Below are 12,429 nucleotides of genomic sequence, written 5' to 3' on the forward strand. Positions count from 1 at the left end.
TTGCCTTGTGATGACGTGCATTGAGCTTTTCGCCCACTGATGTCCTTCTTTTATGTTCTCCATCTTCTTCCTTTGCTAATTTCGGATCGAGAATACTGAAAGAACACAACAAAACAGTACACACACACGCTCATCTTATTAATTTAAAACTAGAATCAATGATTTCAGATTTCTCTTTTGCAGAAACAGCCTGCTGAGTAGTATCTCGACATCCAACTATAGCTAAGCTATGTAACGCAAAACATATATTGTTGTTATTCTTTGAAATCAAATTTGGAACCTCTATCAACACTTTATAAGGGAAAATGCATGTCTTTGTAATAGACCTAATTCAAGGTAGTACAGCGTGTGCAAATACAAATCCAACAACACACACACACATATAGTATACGTGTGTATCTACACACACACACACACACACACACACATAAAGACCTCGTTTGGTTCACGGAAAGAAAAATAATTCCTTTGTCTTTCCTATGGGAAGGGAAATGAAATTTTTCAAGAACTTTTCATTCTAATGTTTGGTAACTTAAGAAAAGTTATCAAGAAAGTTGTTAAAAAATTTGTAAATAATGCAATAAAATAATGTCTTGTGAGTAAAAAAATATAAGGAAAGAAGGGGGGGGGGGGGGGGGGAGTAATTCCGCGAACCAAACCTGCTGGCTAAAGAGTAAGGCCTTAATATATAGTTAAAGGAAGTAACTAACCGTAAATCAATAGATACACTATCCACAGGGTTAATCATTTTCAAGAGACAGACTCAAGGCCGTAGAGATCGATGAAGCTTGTTAAACTAGCAGAGATTATTCAATCACGGCACATGAAGAGAGCGCGAGAGAGAGAGAGATCACGGAGCTAGCTAGCTCTTATGACTTTCCATATGCTTGATATTCAGGATAATTCACTCATCCTCCTTTTATAATAGTGTAAAAAAAATTTCTTTAGTGTAAAGTTGTTAAGCTTCTTGGTCTTCTTTTCCGTTAATAATAATAAGGACAAAAAAGAAAGTTGACATTAAGTAGGTTTAGTGAATGTCCTCCTTAATTAATGTTCACCTCTGCTGGGTTTGGGACAATGGGTTTTTTTTTTTTTTTGAAAGGAAGACGACAAACTATATTAAGTGATGGGCTCTCTAGTTGCTAGTGATCAATTAATTAATTAATTTGCTGTGTTGCTGATTCTCGGTTCTCACACCGTTGCCAACTCATCTCTCCTTATATGAAAAAATACGAGTTATTGCCACTTGCCACGCAATGCGCTACCTTCTGTGATGACGTGGTCAACGGTCGATGACATGACGGGTGATAAATACGTCACATCCGTGACGGAGGAGGCCGGACGGTGAGGAAAGAAAACCAGCCGTATTAACCCCCTGCCTTTATCATTCACATCCGTTTCTTCTTTCAGATGTTAACAGATGATTGGGAGAAAATGTTTAGCTATGTGCAGTACCATCCAAGCAGAACCTTCAGTAAATTCACCACCATGCGCTGGCCTCAATCGTAATCTCGCTCAGAATTCGTAGAGAAGAGACAGCTTCACTTTATACTACAGTATGTTATCTCGAATATCTGAAAAATCAATATATAGAAAAGCCCTAGCTTTCACTTTTTTTGCATCCTTAACATAATAACATCTGTCCAAGCTAATTGTCTATTAGTATTTCCCTTTATCACTTTCAATTGCAATCAACATGATGGGCATTCAAAAGATTTGTGTTGTAAAAAATATGGGATGGAATTCCTGTAAAATTAAAATAAAATAATATAAAAATATAATGGAAAATAAAAATTGAGTTATAGATAAGAAAATGAAATAAAGTAAGAAAATAATATAATATATAGGTTTTATATAAGAAAACTTATCGAGTCGAGGCGTGCAAGCGCACTGTTATAAGAGAAGATTCGTTTCCTACTACACAAGGTTGAATGACGAACTTCCCCCAAAATACAACAACTCTTTGAGCTCCGTCGTGCAGCTAAGAAGCCTTATTGAACCTTAATCACCCATGCACTCAAAACGGTATATATTTAAAATAGATATATGTATAATATGGAAGAGGACTTTAGATAGCTAGGGTGTTGTGCTAGAGTGGTTGCATGATGGTGGAGTGCCTTTTCTTCTCACGATATCCCTCATATTTATCCGACCATCTTGATATTTCATATCCGACAATATGTCCAACTACACATGCCTTCCAACCATATGCCTTCCAACGTACTCTAGCCATGCACCCTTATATAGGTCATACTTGCCATGACCATAATTATATATTGGAAAATAAAAATTGAGTTATAGATAAGAAAATGAAATAAAGTAAGAAAATAATATAATATATAGGTTTTATATAAGAAAACTTATCGAGTCGAGGCGTGCAAGCGCACTGTTATAAGAGAAGATTTGTTTCCTACTACACAGGGTTGAATGACGAACTTCCCCCAAAATACAACAACTCTTTGAGCTCCGTCGTGCAGCTAAGAAGCCTTATTGAACCTTAATCACCCATGCACTTAAAACGGTATATATTTAAAATAGATATATGTATAATATGGAAGAGGACTTTAGATAGCTAGGGTGTTGTGCTAGAGTGGTTGCATGATGGTGGAGTGCCTTTTCTTCTCATGATATCCCTCATATTTATCCGACCATCTTGATATTTCATATCCGACAATATGTCCAACTACACATGCCTTCCAACCATATGCCTTCCAACGTACTCTAGCCATGCACCCTTATATAGGTCATACTTGCCATAACCATAATTAGCCTCATAAACCATATAACGGTCAAATAATAATCATATATTTAAAACATAAAACCGTTAAACCATAAATAGAGTAATAAACACAAAATGAAAATAACCCCCAAAATAAATAAAGAAATAAATAATATATATTTTAATTTTAAATCATAAAATTTCCATGGGTGGTTCTAGTTGGACCTCCAAATTTGATATTTGGACTTCTAATTTTTTTTCAACTTATATGAAAAGACAAATAAGGAAAAAGAGAGAAAAATGAAAAATTAAGTAAGTAAATAAATACTCTTCTTACATCCTCCAACCAAATATATTCAATTAATTTTTTTTCCCGATATTTCCTTATATTGCCATATAGTTTTATAATTTACTTAAAATAATTAAGTAAAAATAATAATTTATATACATGACCCATCATTTATTACAAAGGTAAATTCAAAAAAAAAAAAAAAAATCAAAATAATCTGATTTGGAATTTTCTTAAACTAAATTAATTAAATATTATGATATAGTTATTACTCAATCTTCCAATCCAAAACCCTTGAAATCCATCTTTTAGCAAATTCAAAGGGGTTCCAATAACATATCAAGATCGAGAACCAACCATCTGATTTATTTTGGTGGAGGAGAGACCTACTCATAAGAGAGCAATATCATGTGATTTTGATTCATTTTTCTTCTCGTGGTTGAAGATGTAGATAAAAAGTAGAATAAAAGATTGTTGTATCTCATGTTCAAGGGCGTTTTGGTAAAAATAAGGAGGTCTACTTAGCTTTTCAAGTATTCTAAAAAGTAAATTAGAGGTGTACTAAGTATGGGAGGTCCAAATAGCAAATTTGGAGGTTCAACTAGAACCACCCAATTTCCAACAATCTGTTTGTAAGAATATTTGGACTATATATCCTAAGTTCATGTTCGGTATAACAACTTGTTATTATTTGCAGAATAAGTAATTAGAGAATTATTGAGAATCTAACTCCTAAAGACTTTATTTATGTGGATTCTGAATAAATAAAGTGTAGGAAATCTATGTACAGCTAAAACAAAAAAACCTAAAAACTCTCTCTATGCCCTAGTGCCGCAAGAGCGACCCAACTCCTCCAAATTTCCTGTCCGGCGGCGGCCATGGATAGCGTCGGCTTTGCCTCGCTGTTCCTGTTGCTGGCTGCCGGACGGGTACTGTATTTCCCAGGGCTTTTGGTCTGAAGAGAAAGGGGTAGGCTTGAGGTTTTTGGCAGGATGATTGGCGGTGAGTCTTGGCCAGTGTTTCTGGGCGTTTTGATGTCGTTCCTGTGCAGATCCGGTCTGGGGCTCGAGTGTCTGGGCGCGCTCATGGTGGATTTCCTGATCCAGCGGTGCGGGCTTCGTGGAGCTCGGGGTTGAACTCGACGGCGGTGGGGATGCGTGGGGCTTGAGGCAGAGCTCGACGTCGGTACGGGCTACGTGGAGTTTAGGCGTTTCTAGTTTTTCTCGTGGGCGGCGCGGCTCGTGGCGGAACTGGTGATTCTGGTTTCGTGGCGGGGCTTGTCGGCGATGGAAAAGTACTAGTGCTGTAGAGGCGTCTGTAAGCGTGGTGGTGACGTGGTCTGGGCTTGGGTCCATATTCCTTGCTGGGCCTTGAGTTTGGTCCTACTTCTCTTAGGGCGGCCCGGGTTTCTAAGTTAGGCTGGGGTTTTGCCCTAAGCCCATTTATGCTTTATCTAGTTTTTGTCTAAATTTTATTATTGTTCCGCTTTCAGGGACAGTCTAGGCACCTTTGTGCATCTAGTTTTTTTGCATTTGGTCTGGTCTTGTCAACTTAATTCTCAATGGATCTAGTTGTACACCAATTGCGGTCTCTAGGCAATTAGATTTATTAGTTAAGAGTTAGGTTGGGAGGGGCAGATCTTTCTAGCGCCTCCGGCGTAGTACCAAAGGGGGATCCCGCTATGTCTATGTATTGATTATACAATGAGTGGGTCTATGTTTCTATGTACCGTTGTGGGTACTACTACTATCTTCTTGACTGTTAATGGCAGCGGAAGGGTATGTAATGGCCTATTCTGGCTTTCGATGAATATATTTTCGCCTACTGGCTCCATTCTCAAAAAAAAAAAAGTGTAGGAAATCTATATGACTTGGATATTAATTTAGTCAATCAAAATGGATATGTATCAATAGAGGTTTAATTGGAATATGATTATGTTTCTTTTCTGGGAGGATACAGAATATCTAAGCCTCTATATAATGCTTAGGTCCCTGTACTCTCTGATATAGGTAATATAGTTTTCTTGTCCCATAAGAGAATACCACATGAGAGAAGCGCAGAAGACTTAGGCTTAGATTGAGTGATCATTCAGGTTGTGGTTCATGATCCATTTATCAAATTACAATTCTTTATTTTATGTTCATATAATTATATCTATAACATTTTGTAAAGTCATCTAATATTTATATTTAATTTTCTTTTGCATAAATTAATACATTAAATTTAATTATATGTGGATCTGCGCCTAATAATCGATTGCTTCATATACATCGGATGCAACAACAGCTCCAGTATATTGTCAAACTTGTCGTCTTGTCTGATAATGGGTTAGAGCAACTCCGTCCAAAATGGTGTAAAACTATCGCGAATTCTTGAAGTACCAAGTTTGTCACCATTCATGAGTATTTTTAAGCAAGAAGTACTCAGGCAAACTTCAGACAAATAAGAAGTATTATAAGAATTCGCGATACTTTTACAAACTAGAATAAAGAACATAATAAATTAACGGTCTTTTTTTTTGGATGAGAAAAACAGAATACAACTTAGGGGATTGGTCTTCTCTTTAATTTCTCAAGTCATTTTCTTCTAATAAATCAGTGGGAAGTGGGAACACCCTTGCAAAGGTGAAGAAAGTCAGTACAGCCAGTTAATGTCACATGCTGTACGTATAAGAAACAGCTTAGGATTGGCACACTTAATGATTAGTAAGACGACCATATATAAACTGAGGATTGGTTTCGTCAACCCTAATATTGAGGAACTGACGATTGATTGCATGTTAACTATATATATAGCATGTTTAATGTTCTGTTCGTTGCAACTTGGCACTTATATGTAATAAGACGACCCTGAAACTGAGGAACTAATTAAACTTTCCATCCACGACTAAGCGCACGGTGCGCTAACTTCTGTGGTACGTCAGGCCTAGGCTGCTGATTGCTGAAGGCGTCAGATACGATCCTACGTCGTTTTTAAGTTTTGCAGTTTTGTCAATCATGATTCATGTCGATCTCGTATATTCAATCATGATCTCGTATATTCATGTCGATCTCATATACTGTAGATACCTCTCACTATGCATAGAGGATTTGCTACATCACCAAGCATAAGTAACCCCCTTTTTGGGACACCCACAAGCCATGGTGAGGCCCAACAGAGACATGCATCCCGTAGCCCTATGTTCAAGCTACGCTACGGTATCCGGAAGTGGCAAATACGTCGCCGGGAAGCCACCTTCCCTGGCTTCCCGGCCTTTCCAAGTTGCCTTCACAAACATGCTTTCTAGACTAAAATAGTGATTTCTACATCCCACATCTAAGAAAATGTAAAGGAGATGGCTTCCTTCACATATAAAAGGAACTCTCCTCCCACATAAACTCCATCCCATTACATCTCATGCAATCCTTGCGGCTCAACACAAATAGTTAAGCTTTCAAGTGGACGTAGTCTTCCGCTAAGGCAGGAGACGAACCACTATACTTCTTGTGTCTCTCTTCTCTCTCTTTATTTATCGTTAATTAGATCCCCACGGATCAAACATTAACAATTACCTATAGAACTTTATAATTTACCTAAAACAATTAAGTAAAGATAATTAATTTATATACATTGCCTCATTATTTAATACAAAAGTAAATTCAAAACAATCTGAATTTGAAATTTCCTTAAACTAAATTTATTGAATATTTTGGTGCAGTTATTACTAATTAAGATCCAAGTTTTTAATTAAATTTAATCGATGTATAAATATATTATTTATTTGAGAATCAAAGTTTTTTCTAGAACCATCCATATTGCAACAAAAAAAAAAAACAAAAAAAACTATGATCTGGATTAATAGAAAAATCTTTGTAATTGTCTACTTGTTCAGATCCTTCAAAAATTACTTTCTGATTCTGTCACTGAAAGTATACAAAAAATGTACTCAACTTACTCACAAAATTCATCATGAATGAATTGATAGAGATAAGAAAGAAAAAACAAATTGTTGAAGATACAGATTTAATTGTTTAAGGGTGTTTTGGTAAAATTAAGGAGGTGTACTTAGTGTTTTAAGTATTCAAAAAAGTGAATTGGAGGTTTAATAAGTAGGAGGGGTCCAAATATCAAATTTAGAGGTCCAACTAGAACCTCCCTTAATTGGAGGTTTAATAAGTAGGAGGGGTCCAAATATCAAATTTAGAGGTCCAACTAGAACCTCCCTTAAAAAAAAAGACTCATAATGTCAAACTAAATGTGGGTTTCCGCTCATATGGTAAGACTAGATATACACGGCCTATAGAACAACACTGACCATGAAAATGGGTTGTGGGTCCTAACACGGGTGAACCCAGTGTATGATACCAAGAATAAGGGAGAACAAGTAGCCTCTCATCAAACTTTTCTTCCTAAGAATAAGGCAGAAAAAGTAGCCTAATTCTAATAAATTTACATAACCTACAACAAAAAATTTATTCATGTTTAAGGAAAATTGAATTGGGAGATAATTGAGTTGTACTTTCATTAATAATAGAGGCCTCTTTATATAGAGGATTACAAGACATAGAATTAGAGTTGTACAAGGAAAGATAATCGTACAATTAATTGGATATCTATGAATATCTCCGAGAATATCTTTAATTCAAAACCCTATTATAACTAGGTCAAGTAACCTAGAGTTTGGGCCAGACACATACTCCGGATTTACTTGAACACTCCCCCTTGTGTCGCCCAAACATGATGCTCCTCTCGTTGCCTCATTAAAAACCTTGCTGAGTAACAAAAACCCTATGGGACAAAAATAACCTCTATCGAAGGGGAAAAAGAGCACAACACACCCTTCACATTTTGAGACCATACAAATACATCTCCCCATAATGTCTGCATCTCCTCCTAATAACAACGGTCATGGGAGTTCGGATAACTTCCACAAAAGATACTACCAACATGTTTCTCAAAAGTGGAATTTAGGCAATGACTTAGTGAGCAAGTCTGCCACCCTGTCCTCAGATCGAACCTAGTTCACTTTGATCTTGAGGAGAGTCTGTTGTTGCTGACTATACTAGGTGTTGTTGCTTTTGATGTAGCCTTGCTTCATTTATTCAAAACAAGCAGCATTATCCTAAATGCTTGTAGGCTCATCTGTGGTAGACTTCAAACCACAATTGTTCGAACATGCATAATTATGGATCAAATCCATATACATTCACTAACCATATCATGAAGAGCAATAATCTCTGCATTGTTCGAAGATATAGTAATTAGGGTTTGTTCTATAAACCTCCAAAATATCGCGGTCTTACACATGGTGAACACTTAACCAGTTTGGGAATGACCTTTGTGTGGGTCAGAGAGATACCGAGCATCAGCAAAACCTTCCAAAACACTAATGTCTTTTTGGGACGGGGAGAGGGAACACAAACCAATATCAAATGCTAACGGTACAGTATTACTACAGCAAGGAATGCATAACGATACATGTCAACAACCAAAAGCAAATCCCAACGTTTAAAAATACAACCCCAACAATAGCGAGTAATGTAATGAAAGGCGATAGATCCATCGATCAAGAATGATATACAAAGGAAATTTATTACAAAGGCTTTGCAGCCAATAGTGATACACCAATCTTTACTCCATACAAATGCGATATACATCCTAGCATACAACTGCGATATACATCCAAGCATACAACTGCAATACACATCCTAGCATACAAATGCGATATACATCCCAGCACACGAATGAGATACATATGCCTATCCTCGTCACCCCTCCAACCAAGTCTGATTCTTTGGAATATGAGGAGCTCCAGAAGAAGATTACTGCCATCGGGATTGACGGGCTAGTCAAATTGTGGTGGGAAAGACTGGGGGCCGGTGTCACTCTCTGCCCCATCGCTGGCCGATCTCCACCGTTGTAGCCCCGCCGCACCGCCAGCAATCGGTGCCCTTAGGTCTCTCACTTAGACGGAGACTCAGTTCCGCAGGAACACCGATCGCTCAACCCCCTAAGTGATGACGGAGCCAAGCCCGACTGAGATTAAGCTATAAAGCCTATAACCCAGGCATGAGATTAAGCTATAAAGCCCAGAATTCTGGAAAAGAAAAATGACAAATGGGAGAAAGGATTTCAAGAGCAGAAGCACAATGAAAAACAAGGAGAATGTCATGTTGAGAATGTGATCCACCCCACACTCACCTAAGTCACCGCCATAAACCACCCCCAGATGACTAACGATCACACCGCTTTGATGACCTGCAATATGAACATATCGAAAGTAGCAAAGAGTAAATACATTTAACGCATGCGGGACTATCGCCCAACGAAACGACACTTCCCAATAAATTTCTTGTATTCCCAATGCAAGAAAGAGAGAATTTCGGAAACAAGTCAACTGACCAATGTTCCAACAAAATCCAAGGTATATACACGTCAGCAGGCCTATCGCCAACAAAAAAAAGAAAAACAAACAAATAAAAACAAAAAGATAAGCTATGTCTCGCCCTTGGCACTGTTCACCTGCTCCCCTGCCACGTCTCGGTCCCCCACATTCTCGCCCTGCGACTCGATCTCGACATCCCGACAGAAGCATCCCCCTGTTCACCCGTGCAAGCACTCCCAGCCTCGCGATCGCTGACTTGGCTCGCACCACGCTCCACGGCAGCTAATGGCTCTTGAATCACAATCCTTCCCCCGCGACCACCACTGGCAGCGCTGGCTTGTGATCTCGCCGCCTTCTTCGCCTGCATATCGCAGACCATCTTGCCCTAATCAATCCAACCAGCGGCGATACCGTTACGAATTGAATGCAAAGCCCCATACGAGAAGGCCTTATTTATCTTATCTTGGAAATTGGACAACAGAAGATAATGATTCACAGCCCTTGCCACGCCATCACTCTTGGCTTTGTGGAGCTTGTCAACATGCGTCTCGGCAGCGGCACACAAGCGAATACAATCATCAATGAACAGAGTAGCCCGAGATCACTCCTCATCCACCTCCTTCCTTAATCGCTCCAGCTCTACATCCCTCTCGCCAGCTTGGCACTTAATGACCCTCAAGCGGTCAACCTCTCTTCCCAAAGTACCAAGTTGACCTTCCAACTCAACCACGCGATCGGGATATGGAGCCAAACTTTCCGAGGTCGCGCCACGAAGCTCCAACTTGGCATTGCGATCCTGGACCTGCCTCTCCAACTCTTCCAAACGCTCTTCAGCAGTGCGGACCTAGGCCCTAACCTCCTCCAGGGCTTTCAAACCAACTTCAGCCGCTATAACTTACCGGTCAGCATCCTTGGCCTCCCGCCGCTGAGATTCCTCCACTGCAAGTGATCGCTCCAATTCCATCCTTCTTGCGATCCCATCGTCAATCACCCGCCTCATCTCCTCACAATCCACTTGGCCGCAATCTAACACACCCTGAATCTCACGTGCCCGCTCCCTCTCGGCATTTAGCTCCCCCTACAGTCAAGCGATCTCCCGATCAAAGTGCGTGAGCAACTTAGCGAAGGCCTAATTGTTCATGTTCATTTTTCCCAAAGGCATGCCAACTGAAAAGCTGAAGTGCTTGTTGGTGATCTAACTTCTTGACTTCGTATACTAACTTAATTCCATGACGAGTTAGCAAACCCTTATATCATGTAGTTAAAATGACTCTACTTCCCTCACCAAACAAACCTGTAGCTCCTGCTAATTTGCTTAGCCAATCCAATTTATTCAAGTCATCTAGAACTATGAGGACCCTTTTATTTCTCAACCTTTGCTTTATAACATTGATTCCTTTATCAACACTAGTTAACTTCCAGTTTGGGCCCCCTAGAATCTCAACAAGGAGAGTCTCTAGTAGTTGAACTAGGCCTTCAGGTGACTCTGACTTTTCTCCAACATTTTCCAAAAGACATCTGCCGTCAAATCTATGTGCAATTGAGGTATAAACAGCTTTGGCAATTGTCGTCTTTCCAATCCAGGAGATCCCCATATCCCAATTATGCAACGACTATTTCCACTAACACTTAAAAGTTTATCAATATCCTGGACACGAGAATCTATTCCGATAGGATACTCAGCCACATCCAAATATGTCTGATTGAGTAGTTGGAGTGAGATCTCCTCAACTATGTTGTCGATAAATGTGGATTCATATCTACGAGTTAAACAGAAAATGAAGAATATATGACTCGAGAATGCAAGTATATAAGAACAAAGACACAAATAAAATATATGTATAAACAGAAACTACCTTATGTCATCTCTCTAATCTCTCTACAATAATATACTCAAGAACCTGTGGGAGGAAAGCTAAATGTTTTCTAAAGATACTTTAAGTTGGTTTCTGCTTGAATTTCAGTTTTGTTACTACTTTCTATTTCGGTTCAATCCCTCTAAATGTAACAAAGAATAAGGTACAGGATCTAAATGACAGTATCCACTAATTTCTACCTACAATTTCCAGTTGCACTCTTTTATACATTGTGCCTTCTCTCTTCCTGAAATTTATGTAATTAGTTGGATTTTGGTTTGATCAAATCTGTTGATGTATGATTTGGGTTTTTTGGAGGTTTTTGGGATTTTCGATCTATGAACTAGATAACCAGTATATAACAAAATGAAAATAACCAGTACTACATAAATGAGAAATATACTCACTCTTGCTCCTTGTAATGCCAACCAGACAAATTTGCTGATCTTGTAAGTGCTCTCCTCCATCTTCCCACCTTTTCCAAGTTATCTGGGAATCTCCTTTCATGCTTAGCCAATGCTTCACCATAATTGCCTTTCTGGTATCTTACATCAGCAGGATCCACCTTGTAGAAAATTGGCCTCACCATTTGTTGCTTTGATTCATTGCAGTGATGAATGTGAACCAGTTCATCCAAGCACCACTTGGATGATGCATAGTTTTCAGAGAATACAATGACGGAGATCCTTGACTCTTCTATTACTTTGAGAAGCGACTATGCTATTTCGTCTCCTTTTGCAAGATCGTTGTCTATGAAGGTGTTGATTCTCTTTCCAAGCAGAGCACTATGAAAATGGCCTGTAAAACCATAGCGTGTATCCTCACCACAAAAACTCAGGAAGACATCGTATGACCATGAAAAAGAGACGAAATCGGAAGTAGCAGAAAAAGAGGAGGCTCCTTGGTTGTTCATAGAAGCCATATAGTTTGTTTGGAATGTGTCCAGATAGAATTCCCAACACAATTTCTCACTGCTCCTCCCTAACTTCTGCTGATCTTAGTAGAAACAACTTGATTGGGGAAATTCCGAAGCAACCGGAGGACAATTTCTGGTGTTTAGCAACCCGTCCTTAGCCGAAGCGTGTTAGCCCGACTATTCAAGCCCACAAAGCATTTGGTACCTCCCTGAAATCGGAGAGAGAGAAGGAAACTGCACAATCAAAGAACCAAAAACCCTTCTACAGAGAAATAAGGAATCGAT

The 12,429-nt window shown here is 39.0% G+C and overlaps 1 protein-coding gene across 1 annotated transcript; it reads right to left on the reverse strand.

The window, feature by feature from the left end:
* Window positions 1-9,973: 9,973 nt before the first annotated feature.
* On the reverse strand, window positions 9,974-11,817 carry LOC112171034 (disease resistance protein RPV1-like). Its single transcript, XM_024308277.1, has 4 exons — window positions 11,636-11,817; window positions 10,889-11,132; window positions 10,272-10,450; window positions 9,974-10,178 (listed from the first exon to the last, which is right to left on the reverse strand). The coding sequence occupies exons 1-4, from the start codon at window positions 11,815-11,817 to the stop codon at window positions 9,974-9,976; spliced, it is 810 nt and encodes a 269-aa protein (XP_024164045.1).
* Between the last annotated feature and the right edge of the window lie 612 nt (window positions 11,818-12,429).

The sequence above is a fragment of the Rosa chinensis genome, chromosome 6 (assembly GCF_002994745.2).
Source record: "Rosa chinensis cultivar Old Blush chromosome 6, RchiOBHm-V2, whole genome shotgun sequence".
NCBI lineage: Eukaryota > Viridiplantae > Streptophyta > Magnoliopsida > Rosales > Rosaceae > Rosa > Rosa chinensis.

Excerpts from the sequence above, each read along its gene's own strand:
- LOC112171034 (XM_024308277.1), bottom strand. The coding sequence starts at position 11,817 with ATGGTGAGGCCAATTTTCTACAAGGTGGATCCTGCTGATGTAAGATAC. Across the intron at positions 11,133-11,635 it reads TGGCATTACAAGGAGCAAGA|ATATGAATCCACATTTATCG; the intron begins GTGAGTATATTT and ends TTTAACTCGTAG. Across the intron at positions 10,451-10,888 it reads ACATAGATTTGACGGCAGAT|GGGGAGCTAAATGCCGAGAG; the intron begins GTCTTTTGGAAA and ends GCTTGACTGTAG.